Raw genomic sequence first — 23,116 nt, 5'->3', positions numbered from 1 at the left:
CCTAGCCCAGGGTCCACTGGATTTCATTGCCTTTTTAACTTTGGAGCTTTGAATACTCTGATCATTTACAGTTTGATTGAACGTTGAAACCAGAGAGTTAAGCATGTTTGAAATTAACATACCCCTCCCCCATAGAGCTGGGAAAATTAAACCAACTCCACCGTGTAAGTTCTTTGAGCAGGATAATGAACATTTTAAAAATCATGCACGGTTACAGCTACACTTAATGGGAATTATGTAATTTATGTATTTTGATCTCTTCAAATGACCAAAGCTTAACAACTTAAGAGTCTCAATGGTATTTTGATGGTTTTATAAGCTTGCTTTTGAAAACAAAACAAAACAAAACAAAAAACAAGAAAGCAAAAGGAAAAACCTAGAAGTTACAAAATGAAATGTTAACTCATACTATTTCCCCCCTCCCCGCCCTAGGGCATGCAATTTAGCTTGATTTAAAGCAGAATTAAAAGATAATTATCTTTTGGCATTAATTTTAATATTTGCAATAAAGCAAAAGTTATCAATCCCGAATAAGGCAGAAAATATTTCCACCGAGGGGGTCCCATAAAAACCACAGGACATGGTGACCATCAAGGGTGTCCTCTTGGACATAAGCCAGAGAAATGTTTAATCTTTGAGGGGGGACAGGCAGAGGGAAGGGGAGGAGGTGTCCAAAGATGACACAACCCAGGCATCTGTGTTTTCTCCAGCTTGTGCAAACTCCAGAAAGACAGTAAAAGATTGGCGAGCCTGTGCTCTCCGCGGTCCGCAGAGAAGCAAGACCGAGTGCAAGAGGCACTCTCCCCTGGAGGTCTGCAGAGGCTCAGGGGTGGAAGAGCCAGGGACAGAGAGAAAAAGCAGATATTCAACATCCCCACTCTGCATTTAAAAATAAATATGGCAGTGAGACATCCAGCGCCCACTCTGCACAGCAAATGGGAGAACAGTCCAACCACTGAAGCAGAAGCTGTAGCCGGGAGCCCTTCAGTGGTAGAGGTGAGGGCCCGTCCCTGGCTAGTCCCCAGGCAGGACTGCCGACAGGTGACTAGAACTAAAGCCACAGCAACCTGACCTAAGAGGGCAGACTTGAGATTACCCAACCACCACTGGGAAGCCCAGCTGTCAGAACCCACTCTTGAACTAGTAGCTGGTAACCATGGATACTCTGTTCTCCATGCCTCCTCTACTGCAGGGAATAGCTGTAGCCTTTAGGAGCTTCCAGGTGGTAGGAAATATGGAGAACTCTCTATGTAACGAAGCCTGCCTTACCTTAAGGAGCATCAATAGATTCTTCCGACACAGAGGGGAGTCATACCATTTCCCTCCCGTCAGGGCTAACAGAGGGGATAACTTTAGATGCTGAGTTCCAGGGGTTCCATTCTGACCCCGGTAAGTACCACTTGGGTATCTGATCTGAGGTCTGTGTGGATCCCCTTTGGTCTCGCAGTAACCTCTGAAATATTTCAGTGTCCATGTAGGGTTAGAGAAAATGAAAGGCAGACACTGTTGCCCCTCACCCCCCGGGTGTGGAGTCCAGAGTTGGGCCTTTGGCTCCTCTGGTCCTGAGTGAAAAAGCCCATTTGTGGAGTCCATAGGCTCAAACCAGAATCTACCGGATAGGTAGCTCTGAAGTCTATACTGGTGTTCATAGAGGTGGTGGCTGCCAGGGCTGCAGCAGAGACACAAAACCATTGTTCATTATCTCGAGGCTTTGGACTCTAGGAAGAATGCCCTGCAGGAATGACCAGTATAAACACCCATGCCTTGGCCTCTTTCTGGAGGTGAACTCGGCTTCACCCTTCCCTACTATCATCTCCGAGAGGAGGTCTCTCCCATGCTTTCCTGCAAAGGTTTAGCTCTGAGCAGTCGAGATGTCTTGTGAGGTCTCTGTCAGACCTACTCCAGTCTGGTTCTATTTTGAACCGACTCTGTTTTCGACTACTGACCCTACTCTGTCAAATCCCATGGGGAATGGGCAGGTTACATCACGACTCTTCAGGTGAGGAGGCATTGGAGTCACAGAGCCTGTGTCCCCACAAAGCCCACAGCATAGGCTATTAAGGACAGACACCCCAACTCTGCAAGCTCAGATGTAGGTAGGATAAAGAAGACGGGTCCAATGAGTGTCTCTCAGGCTTTGGATGGCTACCTACATGACCTTTTCTGTCTTAACGTAGCCACCCCTCATTTACATACTGTCCTGGCTGGATGTGCTGGCAGCTCTAAGCCACAATGGCTAAAACAGACCAAGGAAGGAATGGCAGAAGAGGAGATAGAAGGAGGGGACACAGTGGATCAGTGCTAAGTGGACACTACCTGGTGTCCATCCCATGCTGCAAGAAAAACTGGCGGGTTTCCCTGCACCTGTCCACAGAAGTCTCTGGAAAAGACCTTGCAAAAAGTCAGAGAGTATAGGTGCCCAGAGAGAGGAGGCCTGTGTTCACTGAACGCCCTTCAGAGGCTCCCAGAAAGTAACTGAAGACTTCTCACCCGGCAGAGTATCCTTGTGATTTCTCCCAGCTACAGGTCAGACACAGGAAGGCGAGAGCTTGGTCCACACTTGAACTTGATTCTGATTGATCAACAGGACTTACTCGCCACACCCTCCCAGGCCTCCTCCCCAGGGTCTAGTCCTTCCACAAAAGAGTTTACACGGACATTTATCTATTGAATTAAAAGACCAAATAGTCCCTACTCCACATATGACCCATATCAAAAGCCCTCGGCTATTCACTCATCTGTGGATGTTGAGAGAAGTTTTGAGCCTTGTTGGAGTAAGAATCCAGTTCTTGGTCATTTGGAAAAGATTGTGACCTCTGAAAATAATGAGTAGACAGCAGCCTGGCCTAGTCTGTTGTTTGCCTTTTGTTGTTTGTCTGGTAAAAGATGATGCTTGCTTTGTGGAGGAAAGGTGCAGTACTGGAACATGGTCTAAATAAAATCTTGCTGGAGAGTCTTCAAGTCACTCACCCACCAAAAGATCTCTCTGCCCAGAGCTGGGCAACTGGCCTAGCATCTCATCTCTATGGTTCTTTTTTCCCAGGGAGCATTAACTGGATAGATTGCACACAGCTGTAGAGGTGCAGATAGATGCTCCTGTTCTGGTTTTCATTCTTCCACAGACAGGTCTTCTCTGTGTATTAAACTGACAAGACTCGGGCTTGTCCTCTGGAGCATGCTTCTTATTTGGAATGGGTCATAAAACCCTGACTTAGTTACTCTCTATTGCTGTGAAGAGAAACTGTGACCAAGGCAACTTAGAGAAGAAAGGATTAAATGGGAATTGCTTATAGTTTCAGAGGGTAAGTAGAGCCAATGACTATCACGGTGGGTAACATGGTAGCACGCACGCAAGCTTCATGCCAGAGCAGTTGCTAAGAACATACACGTTGAGAAAACACCTAGGAAGCATGGAAAGACACAACTGGAATAGTGTGGGCTCTCAAAGCTTCAAAGCCCACTCCCAGTGACTTACCTTTTCTAACACGGCCACACCCCCTGACCTTTTCCAAACAGTTCCACCAGCTGAGGAAAAGCATTCAAACCTATGAGGGCCATTCTCATTCAAACTATGACAAACCCTATACAAATAGATATTCAAGGCTCATGAATAGCATTTACTTTGTGATGCTAATAACAATGCAAGAGAGAAAAACTAAGCCTCTACTTTAGTCTTCTAGACTGGTTTTTAAAGGGTCAGGTAAAGGTTTGGAAATCACTGTATACATCAGCAAGGATGTGGACTACATTCATATATGTTTAACGAGCACATGGATCATTAAACACATAATTTAAAGGCTCTTGCAGAACCTTCTATCCAAAATATTGCAATCAATCAATATATATCCATGAATAAAGTAAGTTTAGAATTTACTCATTAATTTAATGTATATTGATTGGTTCTCTTACTAGGTGAACCAACCAAGAAGATAAAGTCCAGGAATCAAAATATAAAGGCACTGAAAGTCTCTGTCTCTGTCTCTCTCTGTCTCTCTGTCTCTGTCTCTGTCTGTCTGTCTGTCTCTCTCTCTCTCTCTCTTGATTTATTTATTTGTTTTTGCTTGTGGAACATCATGTCAATGGTACCATGAGGGCTCATCAGACATAGGCTGGCAAGACTTTGCTGATTTAGAAAATAAATATTCCTTATGTGGCTACTTCGTTTCATGGACTCGGAAGTCTCGTGTTGTATTTGCAGCAGTGGCTCCAGCCGTTACTGAATACCCTAAACCCTGTTTGGTTTGCACTTTACCTGTCTCATGATATTTACCAGGGTACCCTACAGACCTTATAGTAAAAGTCATATACTTGATACTACATTTTAGTATCAAGTCCTGGCAGAAATGTTAATTTATGTGTATTGTTTTCATATAAAAGGAAAACAGTGTGATTCCAGTTTGTCATTTACTATAAAGGGTCACATGAGAATCATGATACGCTAGGACAACACTTAAAATATAGAGTAATAACTCATAAATTACAGGTGCTGTTTGTCAACACAAGATAAAACCCAAGTAGGAAAGGACTCCGCTGCTAACCTATACTCCATCCCTTAAATATTTTGTTAAATAAACATCTCTGTATCTGCCAAATATGATGATAAGTAAAGGTAGCTTTTAAAATGGAAATTAAATACAGACAAAAGACTTCTGATGGCCAAGTTTACAGTCAGACCATAGGTCCCTAAGAGTACTTACAGCCCCATGGCTAATACCTCTTCTAATGTCCTACAATACCATGCGGGAGATACCTTCTGATCCCCAGAAAGTAGACAATAACAGTTAAACAAAGTCTAGTAATTTCTTTTTTTTTTTCTTTTTTTTTTTCATTTTTTTTCATTTTTTTTTTATTATTCGATATAATTTATTTACATTTCAAATGATTTCCCCTTTTCTAGCCCCCCCACTCCCCGAAAGTCCCGCAAACTCCCTTCTCTTCCCCTGTCCTCCCACCCACCCCTTCCCACTTCCCCGTTCTGGTTTTGCCGAATACTGTTTCACTGAGTCTTTCCAGAACCAGGGGCCACTCCTCCTTTCTTCTTGTACCTCATTTGATGTGTGGATTATGTTTTGGGTATTCCAGTTTTCTAGGTTAATATCCACTTATTAGTGAGTGCATACCATGATTCACCTTTTGAGTCTGAGTTACCTCACTTAGTATGATATTCTCTAGCTCCATCCATTTGCCTAAGAATTTCATGAATTCATTGTTTCTAATGGCTGAATAGTACTCCATTGTGTAGATATACCACATTTTTTGCATCCACTCTTCTGTTGAGGGATACCTGGGTTCTTTCCAGCATCTGGCAATTACAAATAGGGCTGCTATGAACATAGTAGAACATGTATCCTTATTACATGGTGGGGAGTCTTCTGGGTATATGCCCAAGAGTGGTATAGCAGGATCTTCTGGAAGTAAGGTGCCCAGTTTTCGGAGGAACCGCCAGACTGATTTCCAGAGTGGTTGTACCAATTTGCAACCCCACCAGCAGTGGAGGAGTGTTCCTCTTTCTCCACACCCTCTCCAACACCTGCTGTCTCCTGAATTTTTAATCTTAGCCATTCTGAAAGTCTAGTAATTTCATGGCCCATGTCTATAAACCAATTTAATGTCTGTTTTGAACTCTACTCAGATATAGAAATTTAAAACAAATTATAATAACTTATGTAAGCGGGACTTTTCTTGGGCATTTTTTTAATCCCTTGTACACTGAATGCTGGCTCGGTGGTTGATGGTCAGTTATAAACAGCCTAACCCTGGCAACCATGACTGAGAGGTGAAACTATTATTCGACAAGTTACCTGACTAAATGGAAATCCTTCCACAGCACAATCAATGCAGCTTTAAGCTACGCATTTGACTGCTTTTATACTTACCTGGACGTTTCTCAGGTTAAAGTCTGTCACAAACACATTGCTCCTCCAATGAGAAGGTCTCAGGACCCATCGCTTGAAAACAAGCGGTGATTCACTTTTTCACACGCTAATGTCTTTGATTCAGGATTGGATCTGATAACTTTTGCAGAATTGAATAAAACCTGGCTCTTGAGGTTATGAGAGAGGCACACAGGTGACTTTCTATACAGTGGGTGCTCTGGTTAGCCTTCACTGTCAACTGACACAGCCTAGAGTCGCTTGAGAGGAAGGAAAGTCTCAGTTGAGGAATTGCCCAGATCATGTAGTATAAATGAGTATATATACTCATATAATATTTAATAATAAAAATCAGAGTATATACACTCATTATTATATATACATAATTACTTAAGATATACATATATATACTATATATACATATACGTATATGTATATAATTGCTTGATTGTTAGCTAAAGGAAGGCCCAGTCTACTATGGGAGGCAGATGATCCAGAACTCTATAAAAACCATACAGATTGTAAGCCTGTCTGCAAACACTAAACAGCACCCTCGTGCTCTGCCACACTTCTTTGACTGTGAAATTAATTCCTTTATCTGAGGTACTGCTGTGTGGAATAGTGAGCAGGCCTGCCTTTAGGGTGGCTACCGTAACTTCCATCAATGGTGGGCTGCGACCTGGAATTATAGGCCAAATAAACCCTTTCCTGCCCTAGCTGCTTTTTGGTTAGGGTGTTCTGTCACAGAAACAGAAATAAAATTAAAACAACGAAGAAGCTGCCACCAGTAGTCATGGCAAAGAAAAAAAATCACTTTAAGTTTCCTGCCTTTGTGCACTTACAACTGGTGGCAAGACCTTTGGATTCTACCTTTCTTAGAGCAGCCAAGGGGGAAACCTCTGACAGGAACAAGGCTTGGCTCGGCCATGCAGAGCCAGGGCCACAAGGAAATGCTCTCAGGGACCGACATAGAGCAGCGCTCCCACACTCTTGGGGAGCCCACTGGCTATTCCAGGGGAGCCTTCTACTGCACCATGGAGCCCTGTCTCTCACTGTGCAGTACCAGTCAGCAAGCTTTCGATTTAAGATCAAACGATACCAGACACGGCCTTCCTGACAGCAGGTCCTCTGTGCTGGACGTAGGCGCCCAAAGAGTCTTCTCTTCCAAGCTGTGATGCTTCTTAGATCTCTATTGTATCATATATAAAATGCACTCTAAAAGATGCAGACGGCCCAGATGTGAGCACTCTGTGCCAGGATGCCCCTGGGAGTAGCTGCCTCTCTTCTCTGGGCTCAAGGTCAAATCCCAGGAAATTCCTGTGGACACCCCGACCTTCCTTCCTATTCACTCACCCAGAGGACAGCTTCAGATTTTACAAAAGACCAGAGGAAGCAGGCAGGACACCCACCCACTGAGCTCCTAAACTCCCTGGAACGAGGAAGGGGTCACTAACAAGCTACTTGGCTTGTCTACAAACTGTTAAAGGGCATTTCTGTCAGCGCTGCCCGGCATCAGGTACAATCCATACATTCAGAGGCCTGAGCCTAAAATAGCCAAATGTTCAGACACTGCCTCAGAAAGAGCACTCACCCCCAGCCAGCCCACTATGCCTGCACAGCCCGCTGCACAGCCGCGCACAATTCCTTCCAAGAATATAGATAATTTAATTAAAAAAAAAAGTTTTAAAAACCCGTAGAAGGCAAAACTCCTGAATTAAATATCCCCGTGCAGACAGACGCCAGGTCCCGATTTACCTGCATTTTTATTGGTCTTGTTCTGCCGACTCTTCACTTGCTCAGTCCAGAGCGTAGGGTACCGTGAGGCAATGTCTAGAGAAACAAAACAGCTCATCAGGACGCAGGGAGTCCCTCAGGGAAGGAATTCAGCGAGGGTTCCCATTCCCCACCCAGTGTAACAAATGAAGGTTCACTGCACCTTTCAAAAATGAAACAGTTAAAAATGGTTACATGCACACGACCAAGGAACCACTAATATAAAAATTTAAATATATATTTTTTTCTTAATCTGAATGTGTAAGTAAAATCTGTTTGGATCCAGGCAGGCTCTAGGTGTTGTGAAACACTCCAGTGTGAGCTAGGGTTGTAGCTCAGCGGTGTGGTAAGTTGTCTAATATACAGGAAGCCCTAGGTTTGTGCCTCAGCATCACCAGGGGTTGGGAATAAACAGAGGGAAGTAGGAAACAGCCTGAGGTACAAATACACCCCATGAAGTAAAAATAGTCACCCATTTAACATGACGCTCTCTTCCCATGACTGAATGATTGTGCATAGAATAAAACATGTAAAATATCTTTCACATCACACGGTTGAGGAAAGCAGCCCCTTCATATTGATGACCAAATGTGATTGACTATACACGGCCCTGAAAACACAGACCCTGCACATTGCCTGGCTTTGAACCCTTTTCCGTGTGGGACAGGCAGCCCTGAATTTCTATGGGTGAACTGGGGTTCTCCAGGATGCAATGTGAACATGGCAGAGTCCAGAGCAGCCCCAATGCACACTAGCCACTGCTCTTATTTGGAAAGCACGTAGGATTTTGTACTCTTGTCGCATGTTAGGTGTGTGTGTGTGTGTGTGTGTGTGTGTGTGTATTACATGTGCGTTTCATACACATTTTCCCAAAAGCCTGACCCCATTTGACTTGAGAACATGGTCAATGCTGTAGATAATCTATTAAAGGTAAACATGAGAGATCTATCCTTGCCATGGCACCATAAAGACCAGACATGAGTAGGAAAATGGTACGTGTTATTATTACACACCATTTTGAACACTTATGTTTCTGTTAATAAAATGACTTCCAAGGAATTCTGCCCAGCAGAACCCCGTGGCAATGTGGGGAAAATTACCAGGAGAAGCGATAGAACTGCATGACATCGGAAATGGGCTCTCTCAGCTAGCCACTGGACTGCTCTGCATCTATGTGAAGACATCCACCTGAGTTCTCCACATCTACAGTACACTATGGTCAAGCACGGGGCCTGCCCGGCATGCCCTGCACTGCACGCATGCGCACTGGGGGAAGGACCCGGCATGCCATGCACTGTTATGGTCCTCATTCCTCTCTCCATCTCTACCGCTGCGCATCCTACAGAAGCATGCTTCAGCGTCGCTTGACTGGACTCTATCTTTCTGGGTGTAGAATGTCTTTCTAGATTCACACGTGAGCGGCAGCAGGCAGTGCCTTCTTTGTGTGTCTAGGTTGTGAGTTGGCATCATACCCATAGCGACTTGGTATCACTTCCCGGCCCCCTGACGAACCCCCCCCCCCCTGCTCCCCGCCCAGTTTCCCATCACCTGCTCACTCACCTTCTTCATCTCCTTGGGGCTGAGTCTCCAATGCTGGGGCTGCAGCATCATCTGAATTCAGAACGGAAAAGATTTGCAAGGAGACTACAATTATGAGAGTAAGCTAAATAAGTGTGCGTCCAGCTTGGAGCCCGGGACCTGCAAACCACCCACAGTACCTCCCAACACAGTCCAGTACACAGCAGAAAACAGTACCCTCGGGGGATAGGGACCAGGCAGCCGCACTGACCTGCTGCCTAAGGGTCTGCTATGAGAAGCCGAAAGCCAAGGCCCACACGGGAGATCTAAACCATCAGGACAGTGGTTATCATAGGGCAGTTAAAGACTAGGGGAAACGTGAGGGCGAGGGGTACTAAAGGACCTGTCTACTGCAGGCCGTGAAGTGGGGAAGAGAACAGAGATCCACAGAGGTCATTGTGGGAGCTGAAACACCATTCCTGCCTGTGTTCCTGCGCAAAGGACGCTTTGAGAGCCACAGTCTGGACCAGCAAGTCACCCCTTCGAAGTCTCATGTGCTTCCGGCCTCTTAGTAATGGAGGCACAGAGGGGATCTTGGGAGTAGTATGCGTGGGGTTTGGGGTCCACCGCATGGGAAGGGTCAAGCAAATGAAGAGATTGGGGGGAAGGCAGGGTGCACTCTGAGAGGAATGGCTCTGTTTCCTGGAGGGTCATCATCACTGAATTTACCGACCACCTCCCTGTGGATTCTGGGAAGCTCATGGCGTCAGAGCACCTGACGTAATGGTGGCTGGGACACTGGTCTCTCTCCAGCTCTCTCCCTGCGGCTTTGATTCAAGTCTGCCTCAGACATTTTAATAGTCACTTCAGAATCAACATTTGAGACAAGGCCTGCCCGTGGGGCCTGCCTAGCTGTGATTCCACTCTATCCTTCCGCTGTCTAGAAGCCCCACTCAAGGATTATAGGGGAGCAAAGGAGTCTTTTTTTAAAAAACCTTTAATCGTTAATAATCGCTTGAAAAGAAAAGGTCTGTTGTCTAAATATCAAAAAAAAAAATTAGTGTGACTTACATGGAAGGCAAATTTGCTGCTGAACCATTTTATTTTCTTAAGTAAATAAATAAGTAATAAATAAAATGGAAGGAATAATATAGTTAAACCAAATTTAACATATTACAACTCTTAAGAGATCATAGAAGAAGCCGCTTCAAGCCGGGCGGTGGTGGCACACGCCTGTAATCCCAGCACTCTGGGAGGCAGAGGCAGGCGGATTTCTGAGTTTGAGGCCAGCCTACAAAGTCTACAGAGTGAGTTCCAGAACAGTCAGGGCTATACAGAGAAACCCTGTCTCAAAAAAAAAAAAAAAAAAACAAACAAAGAAACAAAAAAACAAAAAAACAAAACAAAACAAAACAAAAAACCAACAACAACAACAAAAAACAAAAAAACAAAAACAAAAAAAAAGAAGAAGCCACTTCAAATGGCATGTATGTCTCCTGGGATTTTTTTTGGGGGGGGGATGAGGGGAGGGTGTTCTTTCTGGTGTATATTGCTAAGAATCAAATCACCCTGGTGAGCCATTCCCAAGATCACAGGGTTCCTGCTGGCTGGAAGGAACTTGGCTACTGAGAGTGAGGTGGGCATAGGTGGTGCTGTCCACCCCAAAGGTGGAGCTGCACTCATGCTCTGTCCATCCAGCTCAGGCCCCTGTGCGGGTCTCCCTCGACCCCACCTGCCCTCGGAACGTTGTGTCTCACAGCACCCTGTGACCTCTGGAAGCTCTGGACACAGCCTACAGAGCCAGGAAGGTGCACTTTCCTCCATATTTCTGCCCTCTCTCTCTCTCTCTCTCTCTCTCTCTCTCTCTCTCTCTCTCTCTCTCTCTCTCTCTCTCTCTCTCTCTCTCTCTCTCTAAACCTGGACTGTTGCTTCATTAACACTTCCTGTTGGGTGCCTGACCAGAGAGCAATGGTTTGGTCCAGAGGCCTGCTTGTTCCTTGAATTCATTTTTTAACCACATCCTACTTCCCCAGGGGTGTCTTCCGGTGAACCCTGTGAGCATCCTGATAAAGGAGATGCTCGTAGGCAGCAGACTCCTCTGCCTTGTGGTGGCTCCACCCCCATCAAGTACATTCTCTACCAAAAACCTTCCTCCTGTAACTCCTCAGGTGCAGATTCTCTAGACTGAATGATCAAAGACTGTGCCTGTTTCGGACTCCTCTGCGCATACCTCAGAGCTCTGTGAATGCTTTTGTCCTCTTTGTCTACCCCGGGCCTCTCTGCATCCGTCCCAGGACCCTCTGTTCTTATCCCGTACATGTATCTTAACAGTACAAAGACCTCTATTCCAGGGCAGGAAGTCCAGTTCCTGGCCAAAAGACTTTTCAATTTGTGCTCCAGGAATGGGACTGAATCAACTTGGATCTACTCATCTCTCTCTGTCAGGTTTATTATACTATAACCCACAGAAGAAAAGGTGTCTATGGTTATGTAAAAAAAAAATGCATCTTGGCAATCTCTCCTGACTCCAAAGAGTAAAGCAGAATGTGTGTTATAGGGACGTCAGGGGAAACTGAGGAAGGCCAAGGGACAAAAGGACAGATCTTCCCGAGGTGTCTTAGTAGGCAGGTTATAGCCCAGGAGAGAAAGAACTTAGTCATCAAGTGGCCCCCAAGGAAAGAAGAGACTGTCTGTCCCTCGCTCAGAAGAGCATTGCCGTAGAGAAAGCTTTGGCCTCCCTACAGACACACACACCACCATCATTTCTATGGCTTGGAATCTGAGAGGCCAAAATACTGAACCTCTACTCTCTGGCCAAGTACCTCTCTTCATGTTGTTTGAGTCACTCAACACATCTATAATAAAAGTCAGTACACCCACAGGGACTCTGAGATACCCGCAGGATTGCCTGACACACCTACAGTTGAACGTAGGTCACCGACAACCCATCCTGACAGACCCACAGCAGTCCTCATAGGCCCACAGTAGTATTTGAACCTGCCACACCCACAGTGGTACCTGACACCGCCAAAGTTGCTGTCATATACCTGTAGTGTGACCTGATACACCATAGTTGAACAAGGCATTCCTATCTGCCACACCCACAGCATTAGCAGTTCTCTTCATATACTACAGTGCTATCCTACACACTTACAGTTGAACACAACATACCGACAGTGGTCCTGAGCCCCTTTCAGGGGTCCCCACACAAGCTGTGGCCAACACCCCTGAGTGTACTACCTGACCGACTGGTAACTAGCTGCTGAAGATCTGGACAACCCCTTCCAAGACACCTTGGCTTTCACTGGAGAGTCATTTCAAGGTACAAACAGATCAAATCTTATATCCCATCATGCAAATTCATTTCCAGATAGTTACCTGCTTTCCCTGCACCTTCCCGCTGGGGCAGCTTCTCATTTATTGACCCTAGGAGAGGAAAATAAAGAACGGAATTACAATGTTCTACCAAATAGTTTTCGTCAAATAAGGAAAGCAGCTCTATCCTTCTATTTTAATAGGTTCAAAGTACATTCTCATGTTCTAGTTAAATTGCAAAGTCACCTGACACTACCGAGGGAACCGTAACCAAAGTAGTAGCACTGACAGTACAGGGAAGTGCCCATTTCTTAGGCTCCACAGCTAAGTGTGGAAGACCTTTACCTCAACATACGGCCATATATGTACCAGAAAAGCAGCCTGCATCCTTGTCAGCAGCACACATGGACAGGATGAGTGTCGGAGTCACAAGGTACAGATCAGATGGAGTATGAAGCTAAAGGAAACCGAATCCTTGGCTTCAACTTGAGTCTGATTATGGAAGAAAGGAAAACAGTAGTCTTGTCTTCTGAAGAGGGAAACAGCACCGACAGATCTAAGGAGTGTGACGTTCTCTGGACAGTGATGGATGCAGGCTGAGAATATCCCAGGTGTCTGCTTTCCACACAGACATGCCGTGGCCGCCTGTGCTTCTACAGAGCTCATCCCCCTTCTGTGTGAGGGCCAGGCGCTCACCACACTGCCCATGCGTGCTTTGTGGAGAAAGGTGTTGATGTTTCACACATGAACACAGTTCTCACAAGTCCAAGGTGGCGCCCTTTTGCTTCCAAAGCATTAGATACCAACTTCTCCTACACCTCCACCTGCTCAGTGCATGGGGGAAGGGGGCGCTCTTCTCAGAGCTGAGACTATTTGCCCCTCAGCAAAGATGCCCCAACTTATAATTTGCTACAGTTGTTTTCGGCTATGAATATGAGACTGGAAAGAGACCAACATTTCCATTAAGGGCACAGGTGACTTGGTGACATCATTTCAATTGCTGGCATTTCTTGAGAAAAACAGTAGTAATGTGTTGGGAGACACACAAGCAAGCAATTCTGAGTCTCCTGGCTGCTCTACACGTTATAGCTTTTCCTGCCACTTTGTAGCTGACCCCTTAGCTATACCTTAGACACCTTAGCCCCAAACCCAGGAGGACAGAAGGGCAACTGGACTTCCTGGCTCATCAACGTGGTCCCCTACAGGTGCCCATCTGATGCAGGTGCCTTCCTATTCCCGTCTAAATTCTTCTCCTGCCTGGGACTTCTGGGGTCTGGGTTTACCTTGGTAAGGATCACAACTGGCCACTCCGTGCCTCCCAGTTTCCCAGCCTGCCCATCTTTGGGGACCAGCTGTTTGCACATCCTTCTGCCCACCGCATGTGTCTCCGATGAATCAAAGATTTCTCTCTTCTGACCACGAAAGAGCAGGATTTTGGTACTAGCTCCGAGCACGTGTGTATATGTGGAGGGATTTTTAATTTGTGACTGAAATATAAATATTCTAGATGACTAAACTACTCCCTTGAGAGAGACTCTCAGGGACTGAATTAAGATAATCTTTTGTAATCTGAGGAGGAACTACAGTCGAGCTGCTATCCAGGAAGCTGATTAGAGACAAGATCAGGAAAAGACTTGACAGCTTACCACCACCACTCTCCCCTCCCTGCCCCCCGAGATTTAGGGGTGGGATGTTCTCTCTGAGCAGCCAGCACTCTCCCTAGGGCACCAAGTTTCTCTGGGAACATCTACCACTGAGTTCATCAGTCCCCTCAGCGGTTAGCCAGAAATAGTTGCGTCTTGATCTCCATCTGTAGAAAGAGCTTCACTACAGAGCCAAGCGTCCCTGATCACACTCTATGCCATCCAAACATTGTGAAACACAGAGGTTGACTTGGTAGCATCTGGAGTCTATCCAGGATCCAAGACCCCACGCTTTCTCTCCCAGCCTCCCTGCAAGGCTCTGTCATCAAGGATGGGGAAGGCAACAGAGCACAGGTCTGCAGCCAGGACAGTGGGCGAACCAAGGGAATCCAGGACCAACAGGGCATCTGGGATTCCTCACAGAGCTTGCTTACCATTGCCGTCCACAGTGGGCTGCCCCGGATGTGTCATCCCCCAGACCAACACCGGAAGGGCACGCTAAATGTCCTCCGTCAGTGAGCTTCTGTCTTGTGAAAGGGACCTTTTAAGTAAGGCGCCATTTTTAGCAATTGCAAGGAGGTTTGAAGGGGTGGGAGGGGTGGGTGGGGTGGGATCGTGTATTACAGAAAAGTACTGGACTTTTGAGCTGGCAGTCCAGGTAGTAGGTTAAAATACAGATCCAGCCACATGGCTAGAACAGAGGCCTACCCACAGCCTCACAGAGAGCAGTGCCCTAAAGACACACTAACTCTTTTCCCAAGAGATGAAGTGTATGGTAGGGACACCAGGGACAGCCTGTGTGATGGTGTCTGCTCAGACAGGTGGCCCTCACTCACCTAAAAGAGCCAGTGTCTCCCTCAGAGCACAGTTAACACTGCAAGAATCACCCTAGAAACCACCAACACCACAGATCGCATGGCTTTTCTTGGGCGAGGCATTGGAGAAGGCAGGGAGGTTGGAGAAAGAAAAGAAAAGACGGACTGTGCGCTCTGTGTTAGGACAAACATTTTCCTTTGTCACTTAGCAGGTGCCAATGGCTTCTGCACTCTCATTCTCTAACAAGAGGCCATGAGCCTGATGTAAAAGATCAAGTTGGTATTGGCAGTTGCAACATTGTAGGAGAGGAGAGGACAGGGCCCTCAGCATCTCAGCTCTGTGACCCCCCAGACATCTGGATTTCACCCCCTCCAAACCTATTTCCTCCGCTACAAAATGGAGAGAGCATATGATTGCTGTAACTGAGGTCTGGAGAGCTAAATTGGCTACCAAGTAGCAGACTCCGCCCACTATCTGCAGCCAGCCCTGCCTGGCCTGAGGCACAGGGGACTCTCAAATCTGAGGCAGGCCTATGCTACAGAGCAAGAGTGCTCCGAGAACAGCCACCAAGCAGCAAACGGGCAGTGCGGTGGCCTCATCCAGAAGCACGCCAGGAGCAGCCATGTTAACTGTCCCCTCAAGATGACCCCCATGACATCATTCCAAGTGCTCTACACGTAGACAGTGAAGGAGCTGCCAACTCATTAGAGCAGGACCCCCACAGTGTCACACCACCACAGCCTCAGCCATCAGCTTTTTCCAACATGTGTGCTCATTCCTACAATCATGCAACATGCCGCCATGTTCTGCGGGATAAAGAGCAAAATAACACAGCACCAGAAAGCCCAGGCTAATGCAGGGAGATGAACTCAGTAGACGCACAGGCACCCACAGCGTGTCTGTACGGGAGGCAAACACATGAGTACTCCTTGCCCCATGTCCCTTGCTGACCTGAGAGCTTCACCCCTCCTTAGGTCTTTTGATGTTAACAGCAGCTCAAGACCCAGTCCTACTGCCATAACCATGACACAGATGAGGGAAACTGAGGCCCAGAGAGCTAATTGGCTACTGAGTAGCAAACACAGCCCACACTATCTGCTGCCAGCAGGCAACCAGGGGAGAAAGGAGAGTATTCTGCTGCTGGAACAGCTGGCGTGAGGACTGTATACACAGTCCTCTGAACTCTGAAAGTTCAGTCTACAATCTGCCGGTCCACCACCCCACAAGACCGTTGCCTGGAGTGGAGTCTACACAGATGCCTAGGCCTCATGTGCAAGAATGGCTCCTTTAAGTATTTAGGAGTCCCTCATATCCCCTCCTTACCCCTGGGGCTGCTGAGGGAATAGGGCACAAGCCATTGCCCATCTGCTCTCTTCCATGATCGGGACCTGCCCTGCCCCCTCCCAGCTGTGGGTTCTCTCAAGCTGATGAAGGGGGTCTCTTCTCACACACACTGAGCCAGCTCCAGTTCAAACGTCTGCACTGTCTTCCTCAAGGCCAAGTAAGAACTAGTCACTTCCTAGAGTTGATGTGACACTCTGCTCCTCTTCCACTCTTCTCAGTCTGCACAGAGGGGACAGGCTCTGGTGACTCTCGCCCTCTGCGCAATTGTTGTAGGATTTAACAGAGCGGAAGTCACACTGTGGGTAGGTAAAGTATGGCTACCTACCCACATTGCACACAGTCACGGCTTTCAGGGCTGGCCCAGGAATATAGGCGGTTCTCTGTATCCCTTGGCTCATGCTTTGGGAGTGAGGACTATGCAAATAATCGAGAGATGATGCTCGTTTTAAGGCTTGTAGCCTGACTCCAGAGGTATCTAGGTATTGATCTTTACATGGGCGACATAAACCGGGACCGCTTACTTAGAAAAGGTCTCTTAATGTTTTTCAGAAAGGTTATTAGAGAACATGTTGGGCCCTGGATGAACTCAGTATGGCAAAGGGATGCTCAAAGCATTCTGTAAAATCAATTTTGCAGGGACTGTGCCAGCTAAGTTCAAAGACTGTTTCAATTCTGTCAACCTGTTGAAGGTCACCTAGTCCAATCCAAGGCCACCTGTAGTTTGTCCCTGGGTCTTCCACACCCTGACGTAGAATTCCCTGGACCAAGCAGCAGAAATGGGCATGACGAGATTCCAGAAGAGACCATCAACCCACACAGCCTTGTCAGAATGGTCACAAAACTACAAATTGCAAGATCGAACATTTAAAAGCTTGTTGGTAAATGGACAGGGCCAGGCACCTTCTTCGGTGCGGCTCTGTCTTGTTGGATCCTTTACTGAAGCATCCACCTGCCATCAACTCCAGAGCCGGTCCTTGGTAAGGGAGGCAAGCAGTGTGATGTTACCACACACAAGCCATAATGTTTTTGTTCTTCTCCTGAGAATTGAAATCTGAAGATGATTTCAAAGGCCAACCTCTGGCTCTGACTAGTGTCCCGGTGAAGACCCTCAGGATACTGTGATGCCGAGAGTCTTTTCACTGGGGACATGGCTGGGAGACTAAGAGCACACACTACTCTTGTAGAAGGTCTGAGTTCAGTTCTCAACACCCACACCAGGAGGCTCACTACTTCTTGTAACTCCAGTTCCAAGGGATCTGAGACCCTCTGTCCTTCTGCTGCCATCTGCAAATGGTGCACATCAACACACAGGCACACACATATACACATAAGTCAAAAATAATAGACAATCAGTGAAGCATCTGGGATGGAATTCTTCCTGCCCAGGGAGCCAGGCAACTCCACAGCCTTCTGTGCCTGGCCAGCCAGGAGAAAGTCATCTCCCAGCAGCACTTTCACTTCTGAGTGTGGAGGTGAGATTTCCACCTTCTCTCTAGAGGGTAACAGCTAGGAGTTCACAGGGCATAAGATCATGGGAGCAGCTGGGACAGAAGTCTTCCCACAGCTATTTGCACCAGGGAGCCAGGTGGCTCCACAGCCTGTGCACAGACCCTGCCAGAAGAGAGTTGGTCTTCCAGGAGTACGGATACAAGCCTACAAGATCACAGGAGAGAAAAGTTCCAGCCAGAGACAGCAAAACCAACTAGCACAAGAGATAACCAGATGGCAAAAGGTAAGCACAAGAACCCTACCAACAGAAACCAAGGCTACTTGGCAACATCAGAACCCAGTTCTCCCACCACAGCAAGTCCTGAATACCCCAACACAACGGAAAAGCAAGAGTTGTACTTAAAATCATATCTCATGATGCTGATAGAAGGCTTAAAGAAAGGCATAAATAATTCCCTTTAAAAAATACAGGAGATCATGGGTCAACAGGCAGAAGCCCCTAAAGGGGAAACCCAAAAATCCCTTAAAGAATTACAGAAAAACACAATCAAGTAAAGGAACTGAACAAAACCATCCAGGATCTAAAAATGGAAGTAGGAACAATAAAGAAATCACAAAGTGACACATCTCTGGAGATAGAAAACCTTGGAAAGAATTCAGGAGTCATAGATGCAAACATCAACAACAGAATACAAGAGATGGAAGAAAGAATCTCAGGTGCTGAAGATACCATAGAAAACATTGGAGTTTATTTGCCTCAACAGTCAAAGAAACTGCAAAATGCATAAAACCTGTAACCCAAAACATCCAGGAAATCCAGGACCCAAAGAGAAGATCAAACCTAAGGATTATAGGTATAGAAGAAAGCAAAGATTTCCAATTTAAAGGGATAATAAATATCTGCAACAAAATTATAGAAGAAAACTTCCCTAACCTAAAGAAAGAGATGCCCATGAACATACAAGAAGCCTACAGAACTCCAAACAGACTGGAACAGACCAGAAAGTCCTCCTGGCACATAATAATCAAAACACAAAATGCACTAAACAAAGAATATTAAAAGCAGTAAGGGGAAAAGGGCAGGTAACTTATAAAGGCAGACCTATGAGGATTACACCAGACTTCTCACCAGAGACTATGAAAGCTAGAAGATCCTGGGCAGATCTCAGATAGCCCCTAAGAGAACACTAATGCCAGCCCAGACTACTATACCCAGCAAAACTCTCAATTATTATAGATGGAGAAACCAATATATTCCATGAGAAAGCCAAATTTACACAATATCTTTCCACAAATCCAGCCCTACAAAGGATAACAGATGGAAAACACCAATACAAGAAAGGAAACTATGCTCTAGAAAAAGCAAGAAAGTAATATTCTACCAACAAACCCAAAAGAAAGTAACCACACAAACATAAAAATAACATCAAAAATAACAGGAAGCAACAATCACTATTCCTTAACATCAATGGAATCAATTCCCCAATAGAAATACATAGACTAATAGAAATATTTTTCATGTAAATCTTCAATTTTATCAGAAAATGTTTTAATTCCTCTTTCAATTAATTTAGTAATTTTTTATGCTTACCATTTTATCTACATTATTTATCATAATAGTCTTCAATTTTAATGTTTTTCTATATATGTCTTCTATTTTATCAGAAATGTTTTCCATGTAAATCTCTGATTTTATCACAAAATGTTTTTAATTTCACCTTCAATTAACTTAGAAAGGTTTTTTATGCCTACAATTTTATCTGTATAATTTTCCGTGAAAGTCAATTTTAACATGTTTTTCTATATATTTCTTGAATTTTATCAGAAATATTTTCCATGTAATTCTTCAATTTTGCCTGAAAATGTTTATAATTCCACTTTCAATCAACTTAGAATGATTTTTATGCCTACCATTTTATCTGTATGATTTTCCATGATAATCTTCCATTTTAACATGTTTTCTATATATTTCTTCAATTTTGTCAGAAATATTTTCCTTGTAAATCTTCAACTTTATCAGAAAATATTTATAATTCCACTTTCAATCAACTTAGGAATACTTTTATGCCTACCATCAATATATCTATATAAAATTTTCCATGATAATCTTCAATTTTAAAATGTTTTTCTACATTTTTCTACAATTTTATTAGAAATATTTTCCACATAAATCTTCAATTCTATCATAAAATGTTTCTATTTCATTTTTCAATTAATTTAGCAATGTTTTTTATGTCTACCACTTTACTCTTTAATTTTCCATGAAAGTTGTCATTTTTAACATGTTTTTCTATATATCTTCTATTTTATCAGAAATATTTTCCACATAAATCTTCGATTCTATCATAAAATGTTTTTACTTCCTTTTTCAATAAAATAACATGCTTTTCAAAAAAAATAATAGAGATCTTTCAAGTCCTTGCATGAGGGGTCAGCCTACAATATCTTAAGCCTGACGAAGAATGAGCTCTCAGTCAGCAGTGAGGGTGCAGGGATGAAAACCTGAAGCTATTTCCATATTACAAAATTAGCCCACTAAGGACGTCCTCCGTGGAGGGAAGTTTCTGTGTTTCTAACATCTGCATCTAGGCCCAGCCATGTCAGTGTCTGGAAATAGAGAAGCAAGAAAGAGAGGGCAGGAGAGAGGCAGGGGAAGCAGGAGAAAGGAGGGAGGGAGAAGCAGAATGAAGAATTAACCCCCTGAAGATTACCCATGATCCTCTGGAGAGCCTACATCCTTCACCAGCGTGGGACAGGAGGGAAACAGAACGGATTCGTTGCCATTTTTCTTGGACATTTCTGGTGTCAGACGGGATATGCAAGCTTCAGCTGCAGAGCAAGAGCTCTAAGCATGCAGGGCTACCGGAAGCGCCCAAGTCTACAAGCCTTAAACAAGGGACATCCGCTCTCAGAAGCGGGGACAGGAAGTCACCAGGGAAGAGCTCAGTCCCACTAAAGCACCCTTGTTTTCAGCCTCCTATCACCGCTCTTCTAGAAGCTATCCCCACCGCCATTACCACCACGGGAGTCTTTCTTCAGGTCTTCCTGCTTTCTATACCTGATCTATGCACAGACGTAATCCAAAAGACATCGGAGTGAATAGCACTCAGAAATGAGACCCTCTCCTACCCCTGCCAAACCTGCCCTTGTTTATGAGAACCATCCCTCTGCTGTGTTTCTCTGGATGCCACCGGACAGAGCAGATGGTATTCTGTATGTGTCCGCAGAGCTGGTCCATTGCTGGCCCAGGCTCCGGGCTCCACTCAGTGCTGGCTCCCTGGTGCCCAGTGCTTAGCAATAGCAGTGATAACAGTGAACAGTGAGTGGGCTTCTTGCTAAACAAATCCAGAAAGGAATGCTGTAAGAAATGGCTGAGCACTGCCCTGTGGTGGACAGAGGCCGGTGGCTCAGGTATGCCCATTGAGGAGTGAACTAGAAAAAGGAGGCAAACGTTAAAGGGACTTAGCATCTCTACACTGTCTCTTTTGCCTGAGCCCTCTGCCCCTCACACCTAGCTCGACACAGGGAGTCAGAAGGACAGGGAGGTCACTTATGATCTATGGCCTAATTACTTGTTAGTGCTAGTGGTGGCTGTCAGTGGGAACTTTTTCAGGTTTGTAAGAAAGGAATTAGGGCATTTCCATCCTGATCCCTCAGGACAATTGTGGATCAGGATTAAGAATGTAAATAAAAATGTTCGAGCCCAATGAGATGTTGATTGACTGGATCTGGCAGCAGCTAAGACATCAGCCTCTCTGCACACCTGTGAGAGGGATTTTGGATCAGGGTATTTGAAGTGTCCACATCCTAAATGGAGACATCACCTTCCAGTGGTCATTAGATAAGAGAAGTCTGATGAAGGGAAGTCCATCCAGAGACTGTCCCACCTGGGGATCCATCCCATATACAGTCACCAAATCCTGACACTATTGTGGATGCCAAGAAATGTTTGCTGAAAAGAGCCTGATACAGCTATCTCCTGAGAGGCCCTAACAGAGCCTTACAATTACAGAGGCAAATGCTCACAGCCAACCATTGGACTGAGCATGGAGTCTCCAATGGAGGAGTTAGAGAAAGGACTGAAGGAACTGAAGGGTTTGCAACCTCATAGGAAGAACAACAATATCGACCAACCAGACTCCACAGAACTCCCAGGGACTAAGCCATCAACCAGAGTACACATGGCTCCAGCTGCACTTGTAGCAGAGGATGGCCTTGTCAGTCATCAATGGGAGGAGAGGTCCTTGGTCCTATGAAGGCTCAATAGATGCCCCAGTGTAGGGGAATTGAGGGTGGGGAGGTGGGAGTGGGGTGGGTGGAGGAACGCCCTCATAGAAGCATGGGGAGGGAGGATGGCATAGAGGGTTTCCAGGAGAGGGAGGAAACTGAGAATGGGGATAACATTTGAAATGTAAAGAAAACATCCATTAATAATGAGAGAGAGAGAGAGAGAGAGAGAGAGAGAGAGAGAGAGAGAGAGGAAGAGTAGAGAAGAGAAGAGAAGAGAAGAGAAGAGAAGAGAAGAGAAGAGAAGAGAAGAGAAGAGAGAAAGGAAGGAAGGAAGGAAGGAAGGAAGGAAGGAAGGAAGGAAGGAAGGAAGGAAGGAATTCTGAGGGGAAGGCCCTGCTTTTGCCTCATTCCTTTTCCAGTGCCGTAGCCACTGCTGCTACATTCATCCTTTTGTGGACATCAGAACCCAGCTTGTGACATGTACCAAAAACCAGGACACTCCAGAAATTCTCCAGGCCTTTGGTACCAGGGCCAAAACCGTGGAGGCATCCGGCCTCACAGACCGATCAGCTCCTGAGTTCTGGAGACAGCCGCTCTCAGGCTATCCAGGTCACAGGATGTAAGGCAGTCTGACAAATCCCTTTTTATTGTATGTCTGTCCATCAGTTCTGTTCCTCTGTGGTCACAACAGGACACCTCCAGGCCAGGGCCTCTGTGGTCACAACAGGACACCTCCAGGCCAGGGCTGGTTTTGTCCACTCGGAGCTGTAAATTCCCTGCCCTGGGTTGTGCTTTCCCAGGTCTTCTGACTCACACAGCTGTCAGCTCCGTGGCACCAGTGAGAGAGACAGGGAGTGCGTATCTGTCTGCACCGATGTTTATCCTTCTGTGAGGCTAGCACTCTGTGTTGTGTTATCCTACAGACAGTCCCAGGGTTTTTGGCTTTTACAGCCAGTGTTGCTGCAGGCCGGCCCCATGTCTGTACCAGGCAGCTGTGTTCCTCCAGGATGTGTTCCCAGAAGGAAAGTGCTGGGCCCCGAGTGACTACACTGCCATGGGTGTTCTGTGCTTCTGCCCTCTCCCTTGCCACATGTCACCTGGGTTTCGGACTCCAGGCCCATGTTCTGAGAGTCCCAGTGGAACCCTGTGCTGCCC

The 23,116-nt window shown here is 45.8% G+C and overlaps 1 protein-coding gene across 2 annotated transcripts in view; it reads right to left on the bottom strand.

Moving 5' to 3' along the window:
- The window catches only part of Smoc2 (SPARC related modular calcium binding 2), a 136,209-nt gene that overhangs the window by 49,866 nt on the left and 63,227 nt on the right, over positions 1 to 23,116 (bottom strand). The window contains exons 5-7 of one of the 2 annotated variants that reach the window (XM_052169773.1): positions 12,543 to 12,590; positions 9,207 to 9,290; positions 7,629 to 7,703 (exon numbers count right to left, since the gene is read on the bottom strand). In XM_052169773.1, the coding sequence (XP_052025733.1) occupies positions 7,629 to 7,703; positions 9,207 to 9,290; positions 12,543 to 12,590 (207 nt within the window). The remainder of the gene's footprint in view (positions 1 to 7,628; positions 7,704 to 9,206; positions 9,291 to 12,542; positions 12,591 to 23,116) is intronic. The other variant, XM_052169774.1, reaches the window with a different exon arrangement.

This window comes from Apodemus sylvaticus, chromosome 23 (genome assembly GCF_947179515.1).
Source record: "Apodemus sylvaticus chromosome 23, mApoSyl1.1, whole genome shotgun sequence".
Taxonomy (NCBI): domain Eukaryota; kingdom Metazoa; phylum Chordata; class Mammalia; order Rodentia; family Muridae; genus Apodemus; species Apodemus sylvaticus.
Note: the sequence above shows the minus strand (reverse complement) of the source record. Positions and strands in the feature narration are given on the sequence as shown.